General features: G+C 41.4%; 1 protein-coding gene across 6 annotated transcripts in view; it reads left to right on the top strand.

Moving 5' to 3' along the window:
- Positions 1-23,598, top strand: part of STK39 (serine/threonine kinase 39) — a 110,424-nt gene that overhangs the window by 70,533 nt on the left and 16,293 nt on the right. For all 6 annotated transcript variants that reach the window (XM_081923438.1, XM_081923433.1, XM_081923434.1 and 3 more), the window contains exons 11-15: positions 2,472-2,594; positions 3,086-3,118; positions 4,410-4,472; positions 5,553-5,620; positions 21,768-21,820. In XM_081923438.1, the coding sequence (XP_081779564.1) occupies positions 2,472-2,594; positions 3,086-3,118; positions 4,410-4,472; positions 5,553-5,620; positions 21,768-21,820 (340 nt within the window). The remainder of the gene's footprint in view (positions 1-2,471; positions 2,595-3,085; positions 3,119-4,409; positions 4,473-5,552; positions 5,621-21,767; positions 21,821-23,598) is intronic.

The raw sequence follows: 23,598 nt of genomic DNA, 5'->3' as shown, positions 1-23,598 counted from the left end.
ATCTTGAATCTTGTGCGAGAAGAATTCTGCGTGCTTAATTCCTTCACACACACTCGCAGCAAAGAAGGTTAGGGGAAGGGATTAAGGGCCACATACTATAAATTAATTATTCTACTTAAACTTTTTTTGTTTTTCCTTTTTAAGAAAAGCAGTTTAAGAGCCAAAGAATTCCATGTCTGTTTCAGGACCTTGGTGTGTTGGGGTGACAGTCTTCCTGATAAGAATCCTCTACTGTGGGTATGAATGACATATTTGAAAGGAGGGGGGGCATTTTCATTGGGACCATGGTGCAGAGTTAAAGGGTTAACCCGTGCACCATAGTCACAATCTGGTTTTGGCTCCCCTCCGTGTTTAAACATTAAACATTTAAAGATCTGCAAATATGACGATGCATTTAGCGTATCATCCAATTTGCCTCTAGTTGGAAACCACAGTTTTGACCCGTACTGAGATTCTGGTGGCTCAGACATCAGTCCTGGAAACAGAAGCTGACAGGTTTATAAGCTCTGGGGGTGGGATGGGGAGAAAGATAACGGGCCAGAGTGGGAGGAATTTGGCGCCTTCTCTTTTTCTTGCATTGTGCGATGGAGCTGCTTTCTACAGAAAGTCCCACAGTACGGATATTTTTCTCTCAGGATAACATTGCAGTTTTATTTCACCTACCTGGAACCAACAAGCACCCTCAACCTGCAAGTCCTCAGCTTTTGCAGACCAATCTGTACAGGCATCTGGAGACCTGCATTTTAATTTTACACCATAGATTTTGTACAGTGGTAGTTTTGCTGCTGTGACCTGCCCTTAGGTCAGGCTGTGACCCCAAAGCAGAAAACCAGTGCCTGCTATGCCATGTCTTTGGTGTGATACCTGAAGGCTACCGGCATCATTTTCTGGAATTGGGTCCTGTGTGGCTTCCTAAGCCAGCCAGGCAGTCGACCTGCATGAGCAATAACTGTCCTTTGAAAGCGAGACAGTACAGCAACCTGGAAGCACAGAATTGTAAATTCTGCTTCGTGAGGCCTGCTTCTGGCTTCCCTCTCCCACCCTTCTGCAGGATTGTTCTTCAATACGGAGGCTGAGACTGCTACCCTTATATTTGTCTGGAAAGTCTAAACTCTGAGATGGGGGAAAAAGAACCTTCTGGTATAGGAATCTTCTTATCCTCTCAGTGGGGAAGATAGGAAGAGGGCCAAATCAGTTGGACAAAATGGCCGCTTTGTGAAATGTGTCTCCATATTCTTGCACCCAGTGCAAGTGAATGTCAATGTCCCACTGTTGTAACCTGATTGTAAAAGCCTGGATTTTCACCTGCACTTACTGGCATTTCTAAAGTAGTGATTGTGAGAGTCCTAATAGTTTGGGAATTTTAAAATATCGACCAGCCTTACATAAAAAACCCCACAATACTGGACTGTACAGATTCTGCTAAACAACAACACCCTATCACCCTGCTTTCCCACAAATGCAGGCCTTTAAAAGCATGAGCCTGCATTACAAAAATGCTTCCCATGTTGTCTTTTCTTAATAAAACTCATTCGGTTCACTATTTTTTCCCTTTGCGAAGTACACTTGCCTTGTACTTTTTCAATTATTCAGCTAAGAGCAAGAGAAAGCAAAATGATCAAGGGAATGCAGACTGACTCTGTGGCAATAGGTGGACCTCACACAGAGCGAGGCTGTTTGTGCGAAACAGTAAGAAAGCTTCTGGAACGAAGTAAAAACACTCCGCAGTGTATACTGACCATGCATGGGGTTTTTTGTTGTTGTTTTGAATGGCCAGTCTGTCAATGGGCACATGATACAAATGAGCACCTGAGACTCTTTATCTTGGGGTCATGGGTTCGAGGGCCACATTGGGCAAAAGATTCCTGCATTGCGAGGGGTTGAACAAGATGACCTTCACGGTCCTGTCCAAATCTACAATTCTATAATTCTGTGATACAAATGAGGACCAGCTCATCTTGCAGGACAGCTCCTACTACCACCCAGGCCTGTGGTTATTTTCAAGCTTGCTATTCACCATTTACTGTTACGGAGACGAGTGTGTTCAAATTTGGTTCTTCTTCTTGAATTGTTAATATGTTCTATAGGGGTATTATTTCTTGATGATCTCTACCATATTCTTAAAAGCCAGGCATCGTGGTTGAGTACACTGTATGAAATTGCACTTTGATAGAGGTTATTCTACTAATAATTTTGTAAACCTTTGAGAGCCTGAGGGGAAACCATTCTTTTTAAAATTATTATCATTTATTGAACGTATGATTTTAAAAATTAATATACTGCCCTTCATCCAAGGATCACAGGGTGGCTTGCAGTTACTGTTGTGAAGTATGTATATTAAAAATAAATGCTTTAATGTTATGTGATGACCAAAGTATGTTTAAAAAAAATGGCTAAGAGGACTTCAGAAAGAAAACGTTGCAGTGTTGTTGCTTTTATATATAAGTGGTATAATGTTTTGTTTTTGTTAGGTTAGAAGAGTACCAGGTTCCAGTGGCCACCTCCACAAGACAGAAGATGGAGATTGGGAATGGAGCGATGATGAAATGGATGAGAAGAGTGAAGAAGGCAAAGCTGCATTTTCCCAAGAAAAGGTGACTTTTGGAAACTGCCCACTGTTACACACATATGTGGAACTTGGACCTTTTGCTCGTCTTCTGAGGCCCTTCTCCATGTGTCCTCTCCAAGGGATTGTGGAAAGGGTGATGACATGAGAATGGGCCTTCTCAGTGGTGGTTCTTGTTCTATGCAATGCTCTCCCAAAGGAGACACACCTGATGCCATCACTATCTGATTTTATATGCGATCCAAAAATATTTTTATTCCCCCAGGCCTTTGGACTTTAATATCTCCTGCATATCTTTTAGTGAGTTTGGGTTGAGTTAGCTCTGTTCTTCTATATATATTATTAGTGAACATTTTAGGTTATTTTTTTCTCCTGTTTTTATTCATTTTTAATGCTTGCTTCTGTGAGTTGCTTTGGGTTCACCTTTCTGGAAAAAAGACCAATAAATACACATATAAATAATTATTATTTTGGCACTTAAAAGCATGCAACAAGTAACTCTGGATGTTTCTCTTCTAGTCCCGAAGAGTAAAAGAGGAGGAGGATGCTGAGGTAAATAACTGTGCTCTTATCTCTTATGTTCTGAATAGGTGAATGGTCCCTTTTATATTTTTGTCTGTGATCACGCTAGGCATTGTTGGCATCTTAAAATATGAAGCTTTAGGCTTGTATTGTCCTCAGAATAGATAATATATGGGTGAGGTGTAGATTTCAGCTAGAAACCCTCAGCATTTATTAAACTATTTTGAAAAGGCACCACAGCAGATAAAGAATTTGGAGCATAATCTCACGCTCTAACCAACTGAGCTATCCACATAATTATACACCTCTAGAGCTTTTGCGGTTGCATTTTAAAGAAGGTTTTACTTACTTAAATTCCGCATGTCGCCAAAGTGGTTTGCAATCTGTCCAATTAAAACCTATCGACTCAATACAAAGCCCTTTTAAAAAAAAAGTCGCTCGGTACTAAATAAAGGAGCAAGGGAGACCAAGTGCCTACCTAAAATGATAGGTTTTATTTGCCACTAGTACCTGAAATGCACTGTGTCAAAGGAATTCCACACAACTAGCGTAGCTGCAGAAAGGAATAGGTGGAAATCAGTACAGAAGTTTAAGACTATAAGGAGCTCTCCTTATAGTCTTAAGGAACCCAGAATAGTTTAGGTCCATCTAAGTGAGTCTCTTTTTCTGGCAATGGTCAACGAGATGCTACTGTTGTTGTTCCTAAGCATCTAATACTTAGAGCTTGACTGCCTCTGAACCTGTAGGATACATCAAGCTATGATGAGTAAGTAGACTTCTTCCAGGAATCTGTCTTAATTCTCTTTAAAAGCTGCCTGGGCTGGTGTCCACCACCTCTTGTGGCGAGTTTGTTGTGTGAAGTACTTGGCTTTTGTCTGTTCTGATTAGTCTGTTGGTTCCATTGGACCACCCTAAGTTCAAGCAGTGGTGTGAAATTCCATGCAGGTGCTTAGGTTAGAGTAATTGCATACAGTGCTGTCCTTTCATTCACAGCAGGCTCTCTGATCCAGCAGAAGCTTCCATGAGTAGAGCAGGAAAGGAGGGAATGTGCACTGATTTCCTCCCTCCTGCTGTGTCTCTCCCAAATCTGCCCCACAACAGTTTGAGAGATGGCACAGAGGTCTGGAGCTGCAGGAGAAAGGGAGAATTTGAGATTCACTTCCCTCTCTGTTCTGCTTATAGAAGCCTCTGCTGTTGCGTTGAGCCTTCTTTGAACGGGAGGGGACATGTTCTCTGATTTTTTAAAATTCTTCCTTGAACTTGTGCAATGTTGGGATACGAAAACAAGCAAATGAAATTCACCGTGCTTTCTTTTAAACAGATTTCCATGAATTCCAGCAATATCCCCGATCAAATACAGAATCTATCTATTAAAGGTTCTGAGGTACGACCACTGTTAACATTACTTACGGTTTGGGTTGATGGGGTGGATTTTATGAGGTGTTTTGCACAATCAAACTAGCATGGGGTGTACGAGAGAGCACTGAGTAAGCAGCCTAAGGCTGGGTTTGGCATTCGGTGAAGTGGTTTCATGATAGCTCTCCACAACGCCAGTTTTCAACTTGCTACAGGTTTACTGTGCTACCAACTAGATTAGAAGTTATGCCATAACACATATTTTTTACCATGCGCCACAGTGATCGGTCCACATACTAACTGTGCAAAGTTAGCTGAATGTATTGGCCTTAAGCAAAATGGGCATTTGTGATGAGAGGAGTTGAAATTGTGCCCCTGTCCAGAGTCTTTGTTCCTTCCTCTCTCTGTTCTCAGTTAGCCACAGTGATTCTTCGTTTAGAGGCCCTTAACCTCATATTTGGGACGCGGATCCCAATGTGGGTTAAACCACAGAGCCTGGGACTTGCCAATCAGAAGGTCGGTGGTTCGAATCCCCTTGACGGGGTGAGCTCCTGTTGATCAGTCTTTGCTCCTGCCAACCTAGCAGTTTGAAAGCATGTCAAAATGCAAGTAGATAAATAGGTACCACTCTGGCGGGAAGGTAAACGGCGTTTCCGTGCACTTCTCTGGTTCACCAGAAGCAGCTTAGTCATGCTGGCTACATGACCCGGAAGCTGTACACCGGCTCCCTTGGCCAATAAAGCGAGAGGAGCGCCACAACCCCAGAGGCAGTCATGACTGGACCTAATGGTCAGGGGTCCCTTTACCTTTACCTAACCTCATATTTTATGTGTTGGACATATAAACAAAATACACATTACCTGGTTTCTTACTAAATTCAATTCTACGTTAAACCAGGGGGTGGCATAGTTAATACAGTGGTGTTAAGCTTTGCCTTCTTAAGTGCAGGTTTGCAGTTTATTGGATTAATCTGGGAAATAGATTTAAGGTGAGTGCTCTGTTACTGTCTTGTATCTGTTTTAAAGTTTGTTTTTGTAAGGTTAATTGTTTCTTCAGAAAGAATAAGTGTATACTACTTTCTCTTTCCCTCTCTCTCGTTGGAACTTAGACTCGGCCTGCTGTTAGTAATGAATTTGGTGAAGTTCCATGTGCTGTGAATCTTGTTTTAAGACTAAGGTAAGAACTTTCATCTATTTGCCTTCATAGACTTGGTGGGGTGGGGGGTCAGTGTTGTTAACTTTAATAACATTAGCAGAAACTAAGTGTTCACATAATCCTCTCTCAGTATGACCAATATGAATGGCATTCCCATGACTAATTGCTCTCTTTTAATTGCTTACTAAAAGAGAAGGGGTGGGGGTGGGGAGAGAAATAACTGAATATGACTGTAGCTCCAGGCTAAGGGTACCCTTCATTAAGTATTTTCTCTCCCCCCCCCCCCCGCCTGCCTGTTTCATTCCATTGCAGGATCACAGTGAGAGATTTTTAATGAGTTTCTTTCACACTTCAGCAGTCAACCTCTGACGGAAATAAACCATGGCTGTATTACAACTCGCCTGCTCAGAACATTTTTACTGGGCAGGTTTGATCTGCAGCTGCAGGGAAAAAAATGACTGATATATTTTCAAAGAACATTTAGCCTTTTAGGAAATGATACAAATATGGTGTCAGGCTTTATAGTTTTTTTGGCAGTAGACAAAAGTTGATTTCCATTTTAAGAAAATGAGTCTGTAGTCTATTAATTGCTTCTTAACGAGCAGGTTTTTCAGAGGCCTAATTAATTTCCACAAAACTAGCTTAACATGCTTTTCATGTAGACGTAACCTAGTTTTTCTCTTTAGCTAACCTAAAATAACTTTCGAAACTGAAACTTCTTTCGTGTTGATCTACGTCTTAGTCCTTCTTTCAATGGAAGGAAGTGGTTATTTCTAATGTACTGTGGGAAGATTGAGTACTGGTCTCTTGGCTGTAGCAATGAGATTAATCAATGATACAGAAGAGCTCACTACCACCCGTCCTCTTTGCATGTCCAAAGATCTTTCCTCTAGTTTCTCATGTGATGTGGTCCTCTGCAAGTTTTCTGGAACCAGCCCAGTCGGTAGTTGCTAAGATAAGGACTTCTTTTGCATTTCCCATGTACTCTGTGATGGAAGGTATTTGACATGTATTTTGACATGTATGACATGAACGCCTCATTTTGTCAATAACGCAAAAGGGGGGGGGAGAGAATTTAAAAATGGAAGCAAAAGTCACTTGGGCTTTCTCTTCCTAGTCAACCTTGCGCTCCCACGCCCTGGGAGATAGTGAAAATGCTGCAGGTTCATGTGCTCACTTCCTCCTGACCTAAATTCGCTTTCCCCCTGACCTCAGCAGGTCATCACATTTTGAAATTTCTTCTGTAGCTTGCCTATCCTGATGTCATGATGAAAAAACTTTCATTAGACATTCTAATTATGCACCATAAATGTAGGGCAGAATCCATTGTAGCTCTATGTCTCTTCTTTGTCAGTGGAGGAATTTCTCCTTGCTCAATGGAATATTGTCCTTGTTTTGTCCCCTCCTATGTCCCCTGAAACATTTTCTCAGGGTTCCCTTAGCTCTTTGGAGCAAATTTGAGGAGGAGAGGGGGAGGCAGTCCCATTGTGCAAGTGAAAATCCTTGTGCTGATGGGACATGGTAGTATACGTTATACAAAATGTATTCCTCTTGATTGTAAAACAAAAATACCTTTTAAGCAGTTCTATGTATGCTTACCTGGGAGTAAGACCCATTAGATGTAGAGAAACTTGATTCTGAGTAAACCTGCCTAAGATTACTTTGTTAGTCTCTCTATTTACTCTTTTCCTCTGCCTCCATAGCAATAGTATTTTAGCAGTGCTCGAAAGAGATTTAATTTTATTGTAACTCCTTTTGTGACTATTACAGATTGTGAGACTCTGTAGAACTCTGTGTGCATTCATCTTGTAGAAGGAAAGGGCAGGCAATATTTCTATTCCTGCCAAATTTACAACGGCAGTCCAAGATAAGGAGTTTTATTTTTGCTATTTCGCATGTTAAAGGAAAGTGCTATGGCCAGTGTAGGAATGGCACAACCTGTTTTTGCTATTCATAGATGGGGGGGGGGGGGTTGGTGGGATTTTTTCCCTCCTCGTCTTTTTTAAAGCCTTTGTCGTAAAACTATTTGCCATTAACAAAAGCTGTGAGAGCACAATAAGCTATAACTATTCTATAAATTGTATTCAGTCTATCTGTTGCTTTCATCAGCCCTTTCTGCATGGAGAAAAGCGCTTATATTTTGTACCTTCACAAGCCCAATCTCTTGGTTTTATACGGTTTGCTTTGTAATGCGCTGCATTGAGTTGGTATTAACACGAGTTCAGGCAGCTAAAATCTAGGGTTTTTGGCTTTACCCATCTCGACTACTTTCCTCCCGAGAAATTTTGTGCCACCACCTGCTGAGCTGATAGTTATATCAAGTCGTTGATGTGACCTGAAAAGCACATTGAAGAATTTCCACTAAGAGCTGGCTGTAGTCTGATGAGTTTTTGCCAAGGAGTAATCGAACCATTACATGTTAAACACATTCTCTTGGGAATTCCTATGCTTTTGGGATTGATCTTCACATGTACGCACAAGGGCGAAGGATGGAGAAGTGTCTTGGTGATCAAATCCCATTTTGGCTTCCCTTTTTTAAAACTGCTTTAAATTCTTTAATGACTAAATCTTTTTCTTAAAAGCATAGTTTGCCTTTTAAGAGCGGCAAACTTTTCTAAAGCCATTTCCTAGGCTCGTCACGAAGCAGTTCAGTATTAGTAATGCTTCTCTTACATCTGTTATTGCTGCAAAAATTGTAGGGGTTTGGTTGAATTCATGCTGGGTGCTGCAGAAAGGAAACGCTAGCAGAATTAGTGCTGTTCCACTGCAAATGGTATCCCTGTACCCCTGATCTCACCCATAAAGCTTACACTTTGTGGTTTTCAAGTATACATGAGAAGCAGTGCTCCTGAACACAATCCCAGCCACACTCTCTACTTGCACTCCATGTAATGTGTAAGGAGTCTTGTTGTGAAATGCAGAAACACTCTCTCCTCTGCCCTGGCTTGTGGCCATGGACTAACAATTTGATAAATGAATTATTCTGATGTTTGGCAAAAAGCACAGATTTTAAAACATCTATACGGGCCTGGTGTGCCCTTAAAGCTGCTATGTTGACCATTTCTCCATATAGACGTTCACATCCTGCTACTAAAGAAACACTAGTAGCTAGAGAAAATTGAATTGTGGCCGCTATACTTCTGGGTTTAGACGTGACTTAGTGCTGCACAGCATACAGTAATTAATTGAAACACTTTACAATCTTCAAGAGCTAGTATGTCTGTTAATGGGGGGAAATATCTTCTCTTCTTGGGATCCAGGAATATTTCTAAAATATTTGATCTCCAGCTTTAATTGCTTGACTTGCCTATACTTGTTTCTTGGCATTTTGTGACAAAAATGTAATATATAGCTTGTGCCAGAGGAGGTGGTTCCCTGGACGGTGAAGTCCAGTCAAAGGCGACTATGGAGTTGCGGCACTCATCTCACTTTTCAGGCTGAGGGAGCCAGTGTTTGTCCACAGACAGCTTTCCGGGCCATGTGGCCAGCATGACTAAACCGCTTCTGGCGCAACAGAACTGTGATGGAAGACAGAACACACGGAAATGCCATTGACCTTCACGCCACAGCGGTCCCTATTTATCCACTTGCACTGGTATGCTTTTGAACTCGCTAGGTTGGCAGAAGCTTGGACAAAGCAACAGGACCTCACCCCGTCATGGGGATTCGAACTGCTGACCTTCTGATCGGCAAGTCCAAGAGGCTCAGTGTGCCACCTGTGTCCTTTTTAACACAGAGGAGGACTCTGTGCCAAGAGCTGGTACTATGCATTTTACTATTTTTCAAAGCATTTTAAAATTCTAGGCTTGTTTGGTATTTTCACAGATCCAGAACACTCCAGCTAGAATATAGTGATTGTTTTGGCTGTAGGAATTAAGACAGCTATTCCTAGAGTACAGTTGACAAGTTGCAAGGTTCCTTTTTAATGGCTTTAATTATCCCCCAAGTATCTGGTGTAATCTGAGTTGGACTTATTTACATAAAATGAATATAATCCAGGCCCACGCATACATTATTTTATTTATATACTGCCTTTTAAACTATGGAAATAGTTAAGAGATAAGAGATCTGTGAACAGATCTTTGAGGGGCCAAAACTGTGTGTTTCAGCAGAGTCTGAATTGTAGCCCAAAATAACATCTCTATTCTCCCTGTAGTTTCACTTACCTGTGATACTATTGCATTCCCTTTGTCCCCATTACTGGTCATTGACCGTAATGAAGAGATGGAACTGAACTGCATTTTCCCCATGATTTTAAACTGATCTAATAGCTTGGCTTTTTCCAAAGCCGTTCATTGTGGTTTTCCAGTTTGAATAAACTTGGAAAATATGGTTAATTCAACTATGATTTTATTGCTTGATGCATGAACCACCTGTGTGTACGGTAAAAAGACTCATTCATATCTCAGATAATAATGGTGATTCTAAGATATGATCCTCTGAACTCTGCCCCTGAGATGCAGTTATTGGCAGTAACTGAAACGAGTGACATTTATGATGAAACTTCAGCATAACATTCATGTTGAAATTTGCACCATAAATGTACACTGCTTCTTTACAGCTTAATCGAAATGGTCAAAATGCAAACTTTAGAAAGTTAATTCTAATGCAAAGTTATTTTCAGTTCACTTTGATTTTACTTCTACAAAGACTTTCCCTCCACCTTGCGTTTAGGTGTATTGCATCATTTTTATCAAGGTTTCCCTGAACAGTAAAACTTAAATCAAACCATGATAACATATCTTATAGTAAAATTGACTTTGTGACACTCTATCAGTAAATCACCATCCAGAGAGACAGTGAACTCATTATAGTAGCCTTGAAATAGAAGTTGGGAGAACTGTAAAAGATTAATTTTGCATTTTCCCATCTTCCGTTCTTGGGAGCAAAACTTTTTTAAGCATCCGAGGCTTAATATAGTAGCCTGCCCCCACAAGCGTTACCTAATAATGAGGGCCGTGCTTAACTTTTGTCAGTTATTTCCAGAATGAAAAGAAGTAAAGTAAATGCAATTATAAAAGAGGTTTAGGGAAAAAAACTGAAAGAGGAGCTGGAGCTCACAAGAGCAGTAATTTATAGCCAAATTACTGTTCCTTTCCCACCACCGCCCCTCAGATGTGCTGTGTGTGTATATAACAATACAGATTTTTTTGATGCAGTCAGAGTAGGGGATGCTAGAGGCAGATTGGCAGTGCGAGAGAGGGATGGGCGGTGAGGAAAGGAAGAGCGGAACAGGAGGGATGGGTAATTGGAGCCGGCTTCTTTCTACTGGAGTGTTCATCCCTTTCTTCAGCTTGCTTGCTTCTAATTTAAGGCAGCTGTCAGATGAATCCTTTACTTTAAGGCTGGATTTTTTGTGTGGAGAGTTTTTTCCCTCAGTTGATTTTCTTACTCATGAGCTGAGGCTGGGGCCAGAGCCCCACACATAACCATCTCGTTTCCATGATTGGAAGAATGGCTGCATTCCCATTTGACCCAAGTGCATGGCAGTGCAGATGCCCTAGGCATTACATACACACTTTGTGCATAGCTTCCACCCATGGGTACATGCAGAGAATGCCAAATAGCTTTCATAACTGATAAGGATTGCTCTCCTGCAGTGTGCAAATCCTGCCTTTCTTCCCTAATGGAACCCATTGGGTGGCATCCATCCTAGCACTCACAGTTGGCAGATCTGCCAACTCATCTGCCTTCAGACCAATTATGTTGGATTGTGGACAGACGGGTGCTCAATAGCCTTATTGTGAGAGGAATAAGGTTACTAAGTATGGAATATGTTTCGACAGACAAGGAGGGAAGGGTCAGGATTTACTCTGTGGACAAAGGACACCCCAGTACCAGGATATGCCGTGTGTGGAAGGGTGGGCAACCAAGGTTTGTCAGTAATCTTTTGGTGAAGGAAGTATCCACGTAAATATGGGGGAAGGAGGATTAGAATTGGGCAGGGGGGATAAAAATCAATGATTAAAAAAATAAATCAGATTTTAAAAAAATTAAATTGGATTTTTAAAAATTTAAATTGGATTTTTAAAATAAAATGCTTTTGGAGAAAAAATATTTCTAAAGATAGTTTTCTATTTAAGTTACATTATAGTCCAAAGGCTATTCATCAGGAAATAAGGTTTTGTTTTAAGTTTTTCATGTGTGCTAAAACTCAGTCTAAGGGTTTTTTTTTTAAATTAACTACATTAGTTAATAAGCATGGATACATATGCTATAATGTTATTGTTTTGGTTAAACAAATTTTTATTAAGGAAATGATTATTTTTCTCCTTCCAATAAAGTACAGCAGAAAAGTTGTCCAAATATAAACAGTTAAGTTATTAAACCTCACAATAATTTCATAATTATCTATGTATTTCTATTAGGATAACAGAATCAGTAATTTTTGATAAAACTGTAAAAACTACTCTGAAAATTTATTATTCCAAAAATGAAATCTTCTTCTGGTTGCAAATATTAAGATTATACCAGCAAGAATGAGTATTTCTGCAAAAAAAATTATTTAAATCAAGTCTTACTGACTAGTGATTTAAATTTATTTGATTTAAATCATATCCACCCTGGAATTGGGTGGTTTAATCAGAGGCATGGTTTCAAAGACCACCCGTGCTTGACATGTGCTTGACATCACCTTCTCAGGAGATAAATTTATATGTTTAAAGTGGTATTATACCAAAGAATTCTGGGAGGTGTTGTTTGTTTAGGATGCAGAGACATGCTCAGTGGCCCCTGTTCCCCTCATGAAGCTACTCAGAGTGGTTTAGGAATCAATCTGCCTAGGGAATGGGCACTTAATCACAGCCTGTTCATAAAGATTGGTATAACCGTTCTATAAGATTTATATTCTTTGCCCAAATTGAGAGGAAGACAAGATGTGTTCCAATTTGTATAAAGTTCCTTGCTGTCAGAATTCTTCCACAGATGCAGGCTGTACACACACAGGAGATAGAAAGTCCAATAATTTTGAGCAACTGCAAATTGGGAGTTCTCATTTGAACCTTATTAGGGAGAAGGCAGTGTCTTCTATCAAATTCCTCACTTCTATTGAACATACAACATCACCAAGTAAAGCCACATCTTACTGCCCAAACAAGGTCTAATTCCTTAAAGGTTAGAATATGCCCATCATCTTCCCAGTGAGTCTCCAGATTCAATGCACATTAATGTTTTGTGGGTTTTCGTGTGCGAAGAAGCTCACTGGTTCAAGGGATGCAAGACTGCAATCTCTGGTTGAAACACTGGAAGCAAGTTCACTTCATAACTCCTATCAATGCTTGCTCCGATTGTTCTGAGGAATGCTGAATATTGACTTAGTTGTACCATCTTTGAACAGGCAAGCACCATGTGTGCCTGCACACATTTTCCAAGCAGAGTGATTTCAAATCTTGAAACGTGGTCAAAGAGCCCTTGGAACAATAGCACTGATCTTCAGCAGACTTTGGATATACTTGAGATAGTGGTGTGTTCTGATAGCTTTCATCATAACAGTCGCTGGTGTTGAGAATACTTAGGCAATGACTGTGCCAAATTGGGGTGACTGGATTTAAAATGACATTTTTGAAATTAGCAGAACTAAATGATATTGAAACCAGGCATTATGGAATCTTAGCGCTGTTGAGCAAGCCAATAACCTCTACAGGCGATCTGCCACCTTCAGTCACAGAGGACAGCCATCATTTTAAGTGGATAATTTAGAGAAATTAAAGTCTGGATTTTTGTAAGAGCCTAATGATGATGAAGAATAAGAGTGAGATTATTTCAACCTTTGGTGTTCTACAAGAGCTTCCGCAAATTGGGAGAAATATGAAATGGTGGGAGGGGGCAGTGATTTTTGCTTTTTGCTGTTCCCCCCACTCACCCCAAAAAATCTCCAAAAGGGTTGTGGAACTGGTAGTATGATAATACACATTTTGGTATAGGCCTTTAAAATTTTAGGTCACGATATCATAGCCTACTGGAACAAGATATTGGTTCAGGACTATATGCAAAAGCAGCCATGGTTTAGTGTTATGAGCTGCAGTGAACTTTTTCACCCCAAGCCCCACATCCCTTCTGAGAAGACTTTCAAGGGCCGCGTGCTCATTGTGTGGGGGGTCAGCAACCAAAGTGGGCAGAGCAATCAATGTAAATTTCATCTTTGTGCAACAGGCTAGTTTTTACACAAACTCACAGAACCTTCCATTATCCAGGCAGGCAGGCAGTATTATCAGAGTTCGTGTGCACATTTTAGCCAGGCAAAACCACTTGTGGGGTGAAACAGGGCCAATGAAGGATGTGGCCTGAGGAGAAGGGATGTACAGTGGTACCTTGGGTTAAGAACTTAATTCGTTCTGGAGGTCTGTTCTTAACCTGAAACTGTTCTTAACCTGAAGCACCACTTTAGCTAATGGGGCCTCCTGCTGCCGCTGTGCTGCCACTGCACGATTTCTGTTCTCATCCTGAAGCAAAGTTCTTAACCCGAGGTAATATTTCTGGGTTAGCGGAGTCTGTAACCTGAAGCTAATGTAACCTGAAGCGTATGTAACCCGAGGTACCACTGTAGCCTGCATCATCAGAAGGTCAGATAGGGAGGCCTGGCGGTCCCCATTTGGTCTCTTGAGCCTGAGGCTCTCCATCCCTGGTCTAGCCCATGGACATGTTTGCATTGCAAAGCCTGTCTTCTGGATTCACGGTTTTATTTGTTTTATATATTACATGCTGGGTAGCTAGAATGCATAGAAATATGCTTTAAGTTCCCATCAGATATTTTCATTAGCTGCTGCTTGGGGTGTGAGGGGAGCTTGCCTAATATGTGTAGCAGATAACGCAGTGATTGTAAAGTAGCCATGTGGATTCATCCGCAATGTGTAGTAATGGTCTCACATTCATCACAAAAGGCATGTTGTTAGAGAACACCATCAGTTCCCTGTTGCGTGGGGATTATAAAAGAATTTTCTTTTCCTTAGGTGTGCAATTGTAAAGGCTATTCCGTTCATCCTCCTAGGTCTAACTAGAGTTAAGTATAAAACTGTGTCTTCACATTAGCATTGCAAAGAGCTGTGTGCACAGGGAGGAATTTGCGTTGGGCCTGAGGTGTTGTGGCTCCAATTGTTGATGGGTTCAATCCCAGCGTTGATTCATTTCCAGCTGAGTGAGAGTTAACGAGTAGAGATTCATGGCAACTGCAAAGATATCTTTACATTTAATTGGTGGTTCTGTCTGTTGAGATCATGCGATCTTTCCCCCAATTTATTTTACCCAGAGCTCTTGGATAATAAAAACACAAATTGTGAATGTTGCCTCCGCATAGAAAGGTAGAATTAGCCCACTGGAGAAGTTTATTGGTTTGTGTACTGTTTGGTAGTATTCAGCAGCTAGAGGCTATGTTGTTTTTGCATTTTACAGTACTTTCCTCTTGTAGAGAGGTCAGTGTTGTGAATGGCAAGCACAGCCATTGTGCTATACTGTTAGCTGAAACTCTCCCCTTTCCCCCTTTTTATGAGGAGCTGGGGAAGTGAAATGAAAGTACTGTACGCCACATCAGACATTAGCCCGGGTGCTTTTATTTCATGAAGACTCTCTGCTAGACTACGGCACGTCTTAGGTTGGAGGCAAACAACATCCAAGAGAATTGGAGACAAACAGCATCTATGCTGCCTGATAGTTTCATCTGGTGTGCATGCTCATCCCTTTATGCAACGTTTGTCTGCAGCCTTTAACAGGCTTTGAGGATTTTTGAAGCACTGCCACTACAAAATGCTGGAAATCTGCATGAATGGAGATGACAGTTGGAATAAGCTTGCACTTCAGTTGCGGGGTGAAATGTCTTCAGCCGTACAGTCTGATCGGCAGAGTGTTTGCCCAGATGTATGTCACACTGAGTTCAGCAAGACTTGCCATTTTAAAGTTTAGGATTGAGGCCATGTAACACAATTCTATGCGTGCTTTGCTTCGGGGCTTACTCCTGAGGTAGGTGTGCATAGGATTGCAGCCTTGGATTCCATACACTGTATGGCACGTATATTTGCTCCAGATGCATAGTGTGGAATGTGGTTGGAACCAATATTTTTCTGGAAGGAAAGAGTGGTAATTCCAGCCCCTATCAGTCCCATGAAGTTTGTGTATAGGGAAAGATGCTCTGAACAGAGGAAGGACAGGCAGCCTGCAGAGTGCACAGGGTCAGGGTATGGAAGGAATTATGGAAGGAACAAGATAAAATGGAGGTTGGGAAAATGGACTGCCCTGTAAGAAATGTTACATTCTAAATCTTTATAACAAGGGAACCGAGTAAAAGTGCTGATGTAAATGGGAGCCTGTCAGTTTGAAGTATGAATGCGAGTTCTAGGTATTTTTATGTGTGAGGACTCAGTCCATTTAAAAATGGGAATGAATGAGGCTGTCTATAAAAAGCGAAATGACCAAAAATCAGTAAGACTCTTGGTATTAAACTGGAATAAGGAATTATAATGCAGCGGTCTGGCAGCCAATATTTTACTATATAGATATGGAACTATGCCAGTAATTTCCTACTATATCCTTGTTGAGTGAATTATTTTAGAATGGGGCTCTTCTCTAAATAATGAATGATTAATATAAGCACTTTGCCCAAATAATTGTTATAGAACACTGCTATTCTTAAGGATGTATGGGTTTTATGTACCTTGGTTTAAATCCCATTTTTACACTCAATTTTATTCAGCTTTGTAGTGCCAGAGACATAGAAAAAGAAATATATTATTTGCTGCACTTGCATTTCAAGTGGATTTTTAGAAGCTGGGAAGGAAAATCATGTTTGGAAAGACCAGGGAACACAATGGATCATTTATTAGGGTTTTCCTCGAGTTTTTCAAAGAATAATTGCACTATGTATTTAAGCTGCATTCAACCGGATCCAATGATACCTCTCATTGGAGGGGATTGTGAGCCAGCTTGTCTCACCTCTGAGGTCTCTTGCTGTCTGTGCAGGGGAATAAAGACTGAACAGAATCCACCAGAGTAAAATCAGCCCACTCAGGCCTGTTCCACATGGTCAATTTCCACACAAAATCTGGCAATTGACTTCATGATGTGGACCTAGATACACTGAATTTTGGGTGAATTGCCTCTATTCCAGCATCACACCCTCTGAATGTGGGTGTCCGGGGATGTTTGTGGCGGACACACTCCCTCACCTCTGATCCAGTCCACTAGAGATTTTCCTCCTAATTACAGGCACTCTCCTTTTTTAAAGTCATTGTTGTAAATGTCATTTATCCCATGATCAACCTGTCTCAAGGGATCAGATTAATACAAAAATGGGTGTGAATATGTTAAGTAATTTCAGTAAAAAAGTCAGTATTGAGATTTATGGTCATGGAAGGATTGTTGGGAAACAGAAGGATGGGGTTTATTGGAGGTGGGTGTAGTTGCTGAAATGGATCTTGCACACACCGTTGTGCCATGTAACCTTTTGGTGGAAACTTCTGCTGTTCCAGTAGGAGTGTGACTGGCTAAGCAATCGTCGTGCCAACAAGGCACTCAGTAGCATCTAGTCAAGATAGCTCTCTGACATCCATTGCTCATTGGCTGCATTTGACTCCTTCATAGGGCCACGCATTCACTGCCCTCCCTAATGCTTGTACCAATATGTTCTGCGCACTGAGCCCAAACTTGTCTGTCTTAAAATCTGCATTCGGCTTCATCTACCCTGAAAAGAGTCTTGACCACTCTGTTGTTTGCCCCTTTTAGTGGCCTTTATCACATCCTTTGCAAGCTGTACATGGCCCGTCTTCTTAGCCACAGTGCATTGATTAGTTTCTTAGCCACAGTTTCTTCAGTTAGTTTCTTAGCCATGGTGCATTGATTAGTGGTACCTCTTCTTGTCACTTCTTCTAACTGCTATCTCAAGGGGTACAAAAAAGAACGAAGAAGGAACTGAGATCCAGATGAAACAAACGTCTTTACAAAACAACTCCTGGACACAGGGAGAGATCTGGAGATCTACAAACACTGCCATATCCTCATCCACCAATATTCTCCCCGGTCTTGAGAGAGTAGGGATGCCACAATTCCTCCTCAATTGGGTAGGTGGGTGTGGTGTTTTGTGTTAAAACAGTGGACTGTACCAGAGGGTCTCTGCTGTTGTGGTGTAGTGGTTATAAGCGGTAGACTCGTAATCTGGGGAACTGGGTTTGCGTCTCCGCTCCTGCACATGCAGCTGCTGGGTGACCTTGGGCTAGTCACACTTCTCTGAAGTCTATCAGCCTCACTCACCTCACAGAGTGTTTGTTGTGGGGGAGGAAGGGAAAGGAGAATGTTAGCCGCTTCGAGACTCCTTTGGCTAGTGATAAAGCAGAATATCAAATCCAAACTCTTCTTGGACAAACAGATTAGCTCTGGAGTTGTGCCGGAGAACGGAGAGCCTAGGAAGTAAGATCTCAAAACCCTGACTATGCGCCTTGGCAAGTCCACCTTGCATATAGAATGCATGTAGAAACACAAAGGTCAGAGATTATTGTTTCCGGGTTTGTGAAAACAGAACTTTGGGGTACCACAGAGAGTATAAGTCAACTGTTTGTGGAAGAAGTCCTAATTTCCCTGAAGCCCTAAGTTGCAAATTACAGTCAATAGTCTCTTCTCGGTGGACAGTACTGAGGGTCATTTTTAATTATTATTATTTTGCATTGTGGGATTGTACTCTGTGCTGTAAGACATTTAATTTTTTGTTTTTAACCTTGCCGCTTTTACCTGTGTGAACGATCAATTTCGTTTTTTTCAGCAGCTGAGTACCTCTCCCTCTCTATTTTTTTTTTTTTAATCACATATAAATGGTTGATTCAATTTATTAAGGTAAATCGAACTCAGTACCTTTTTGGACAGCTCAGTAACTCACGTTATACACCTGCATGTAGACTGCTGCACTTTCAGCATCCAAAGTCATATTTTCTTTTCTTTTTGCATATTGCATTGGCTCATACTAACAGTAGATTTATATCTGTCTCTTAGATTATAAGGAGAGGTTCAAGAAGCCCCATATGCTTCTCTCTCCACCCCTAATATTCATAGGGACATCTGTGTGAGTCCAGATGCAAGTGAATAGATGGGGCTTTCAGCTAAAGCCCCCTCTCTCCAGCATCTTGTGAGCAGATCTGATACTTCCTGTGGGCTCTGAAAAGTTCCTACTTTCCACCCTTCAAAATAAAAGAAACCTTCTGTTTAATGGTCGGAGCTACTGAAGGCAGCAAATGAACTTTACCATTGCCTCTCACTAATCGAAACAGTTCTGCATGGTTGTTTGGCTGCATAATACTGCACTATGCAATATCCATTTGGTCTGACTAAAGAACGGGATAACAAGAAATTAATTCACCTTTCGAATCGCGCCTGCTATACTTAGCAGCTGGATACTTCTTTTGCTGCGCTCATTTTGCAAAAGTTGTATCTGTTGTCTTGCCAATCCATTTTTGTTGTTCTTGCGTGATCGTGTTTTTGTGACTGTGTGACATTTTCTTAATATGTGTTTAGCAAGTGATAATAGTTCTGAGTCATGGCTGAGCGTGCCTGGATGTTGGATTTAGTTTTCCCACAGCAAGACTTCATGGCCTGGTACACTGAAATATGAGTCTGCTTACAGTTTCCATGCTGAGGAACAGAAGAATAATGGACCGCAAAACACATTTCACTGCTATTAGCTTTTCAAGCAGATTGAGCTATTCGCCAGGAGAGGGAAAAAGTGTGCTACAGCAATTATGTTTGTATCTGGTCTTTGCCCACTTGCTGTTTCCAAAATGAGATGGCTGTCTTCTTTTTTCCTCTCCCTATGCCCCCACTTCTGTCCTCGGGCAAAGGAGATTGTTTTATTGACAAATGGGAAAGTGTCAATCAATATGAAAGTGGAAGTGCAGAATTAGCCGCATTATCAGAACATAAAGTTGTTTATGTTGTGTGTGGCACACATGTTAAACATGCTCTATCCTGCATGGGCAGATTGACACCGAACTCAGCGAAAATGTTAAAATAAATGATGTAATTAAATAGAAACATGTTAATGTTAACTACCTGCCCACCTTCAGGCGTATTCTAGAAGGGATTGCCAGGATTAAGATCTCCTTATGTTATATGCATTCTTACATACAAAGCTGTTACAAAATCCGTGCGCTACCGAACTTTTTTATGGTACTAGCAAAACACCTATCACTATGAATTGAGGAAAGAGGAGTGAAATTAGTCTCGTGCTGCTCTGGAGCTGTCTATATGCACAATACCTTTTTCTGTTTTTTAGTGGAAGGTGAGGAGAGGAGGTTTTCTCTCAATGAAATGTGTCTTCAGGACTCACAGGAAGTTGCTGCCTTAATCCATCTACCTCAGTATTCTCTACACTTGACTGGCAGCAGTTCCCCAGGGGTTCAGGGAGTATGTCTCAGGTGTACCTGGACATGCCGTGGATTGAACTTTGAATTTTTTTACATGCAAATTATGTGGTCTGCAGCTGAGCCATGGCCTTTTCAATCTTAACTCTGTGGCCTTTCTGCAATCTACGTGCCCACAGGTGTGAGGGGCAGCCATAGTAAAGGACACCGTTGGGAAGTAGCTAAACCCGGTGATCCAACTTTTGCCCAGGTGAGCTGGTTTTCACTCCCCCACCCCCGAATCATCCTGCTGATTAGTTGAATTTTGCATATGTGATCTCAAGGCTGAAATCAAGTGATTTCTTGCAGCCCATTCCTGAATTTTTTTTTTTTAAAAATTATTTATTAAATTCCCCAACATTTCAAAAGGGCGTAGGACATCAATGAAATCAACCAAAGGTCTGCTTAAAAAGGAACGTTTTTGCCTGGTGCCTAAAGGTGTATAATGAAGGTGCCGAGTGAACTTCCCGGGGGAGAGCATTCCACAGATGAGGAGCCACTGCAGAGAAGGCCCCGTTCTCATGTTGCCACCCTCTGGACCTCTTGAGGAGGTGGCACATGAAGAAGGGCCTCAGGAGATGATCTCAGGGTCCGGGTAGGTTTATATGGAAAGAGGTAGTCCTTGAGGTATTGCGGTCCTGAGCCGTTTAAGGCTTTATAGGTCAAAAGCAGCACTTTGAATTGGGCCCGGAAAGCAATAGTTAGCCAGGGCAGTCAGACCAGATCGGTGTAACCCTCTTCCTCCGGTAAGCGACCTGGCCACTGAATTCTGTACTAGCTGAAGTTTCCGAACTGTCTTCAGAGGCAGCCCTACGTATTAAGTTCCCTTTACATAAGAAGGGCAGCATTTTTCAAAACAGATGTGCAGACTAATTTTTTTGTTGAAAGCTCAGCTTATAAAACTGAAAGAGAAATATAACTTAACCTGCTGACTTTAGCGTGCTTGTAAGTGCTCTGCTGAGTGTTTGGGCAAGTGATAGCACTTGTCTCTTGAATTCGATTCCGTAATGCTTGTTTGTTTTCTTCCTTCTCATTTAACCTTACTCCTCTTCAGCTTAGTGATGCTGTGAAAATAAAGTCTCAAAAGAACGCCTGAAAGCTCTTGGGGCAGCACAGTGCTGTGGATTCAGCCCCTTATGATGGTCCCCCCCCCATTTCAGTGGCAGAATATAGAATTCACGATATATGAGTGGGGAGCCTTCAGCTTTCTAGATGTTCTTTGACTACCACTCCCGTCATTCCTGACCATTGGCTATTCTGATGGGATTTGGAGTGCAACAACATCTGGAGGGTCGCAGGTTTCCCACCTGTGCCCTAAGCTTATGTATAAGCACAGTTGCACTCAGAAATACAGGTAGAAATACAAGACAAAAACTTGGAGGAACTTGAATTGAGTTTTCTGATTGTAATCTAGCCCTTTACTATTCAGGGAGAGAGTGCTGAGTTATATTTATACTTCTTTTGGTACAGAACAAAACTTACTTCTCTCTCATACTTTTTTCTTTTAAAAAAATTGGATGCTCATAAAACTGAATGTAGACGTGTGTAATTTTAGATTTATTTGAAAAAAATGCAATATGGTTAAACTCCCCCCCCCCCTTTTCAGGGTTTTCCCTTGTGTTGATGCCCTTGTGCCTTTGTGATGCACTTGGGGAAAGACAAGGCCATAAAACTGCAAAATACTGCCTACATATTAATAGCAACTTATTTATGAAGCTTGAATACATTTGGAATGCACAAGGCTTGCACTTCATTACATTTTGATGTGTTTACCGTGGCTCCTTTTTTTCTCCCTCCAGGAATTCCAGAAAGGAACTTAATGACATACGATTTGAGTTTACTCCAGGCAGAGGTAAGACTTTTAATTGAAATTATGCTTTTATGGCTCCAAATGGTATTTCGGAAATTGATTTCTGCTTTATAGTTTAATATAAATTAGCTCTGTGAAATCGCTTGTACCAACCAAATGTTTTATATTACGCTACTTAACTGAAACAAAACTAGTGCCAAGTGTGTAAATTTTTAGTGGAATGTTTTGGTTCAAGGTAGAGGATACTAAAGAGAGAAAGAGAGAGAGAGAGGGAAAGAACGAGAAAGAGAGCACTCTATCAGTCTCTCTGAAAATTAATGTAATGAAGTGCGCAGTTCAAAGCAATCCTGCTGATAACTGACCTCAGAGTTGTACAGCATATGAGTTACTGTGGCATACAAATAAGTGATGGCTATGTAAAAATTGTTAACTGCAGGGCAGAATATAAAGTGTGGGAGCCTTTGCAGTGAAGATTCTACTAACCGACCCCCTAGGGTACAATCTAGCAGTTTCAATTGCAGGGAGACACTGCAGCCTTGTAGCTCTTCTCATCTCTGCAGGATGTTTTGCCTAGTGCTGACTCCTTATCGATGTGCCCCAAAGGCACCACATGGGACCATCTTGGGTACTAAGCTTCAGCACAGTTGACTTCTCATTATGGGCACATTTGCGACCCAGGGGGGTGGGGAAGAATTGGCTGTATTGTGTGTCAGGCTGCCATCTCCCAAGTGCCATTGTGGCAACTTGCCTGCATGGCACTGTTCCTGTCATCAGGATTCCTTACTTCGAGGAAGTCTGCGTGTAAGAAAATGGCTCTGGCATTGCGATGCACGAATCTACACTTCCTTGGATTGTTAAAAGGGGAGTCATCTTCTCGTACAGCTTTCCCCATGCTGCCTCTTGCACAATGCCACAGTTGCAGGTTGCCGGTTAAGCTGGTCAATGAAGGCCCGGGCGGTAGTAATAAGATTGTGCAAACGGGGTCTCTTTGGGCCACTGCTTCAAAGTGGGAGGGGCTGCCAAAGATGGTTCTGGCCATTTGAATCTTCTGAAAAAGTCGGGTGGGGAGGTTGCAAGTTGCTGTTCTAGTAGTTCTAGGACTACTTTTGGATATTAATCGGCCCGCTGGTAAGTTTTTATGCTCACTTAATTTTATTTAATATATTTAAAATGAACTATTACTTATAGAACGGTTAGCGCTGTAGGGAGATTGCAAGTTTGATTACCTATTAGGAGTATTTTATTTAGGCTGTTATTTTTGTAAGCTGCCTTTCATGTGGAAAATGTCGCATATAAATAGATTGACTAGGACTGTTTAGGTATTAGGAGCTACATTGAAACCTTAGTGGTTTGGGGTAAGAAAATTCTATTGGGAACCCCCATGTTTGCTTCTAGTGCTGTTAACTTTGGGTGATAATGGCATTTGGTGGTGATATAGTAATTCAGGCCAAGATAGATACTAGCCGGGGGTTGACCCCCTTTTGTTACAAAGGTCCATACAGCACCCCTAATGCCTTTTGCTATGGTCAAGCCATTTGCAGTACTTAAGAACAGAGTCACATTCTCTGCAGAACACATGTCCTTTATCACAAACCCTGGTTCTGATGAAACAAGTATGTAAAGCATGCATCTGCCTTTAAATGCATGTATGCCAGCAATGCTGTGCAATGTTCGGAAACCCTGGAACATTGCATTTGTGATGGGAAGTAGCAGTTTGCACATGGCAGTTCATAGAATCCTAGAATTGTAGAGTTGGAGGGGACCCTGAGGATCATCAAGTCCAACCCACAGCGATGCAGGAATAAGCAGTTGTCCCATAT

Source organism: Podarcis melisellensis (assembly GCF_964234715.1).
Source record: "Podarcis melisellensis genome assembly, chromosome: 1".
Lineage (NCBI taxonomy): Eukaryota > Metazoa > Chordata > Lepidosauria > Squamata > Lacertidae > Podarcis > Podarcis melisellensis.
This window is presented reverse-complemented; position numbering and strand designations above follow the sequence as displayed.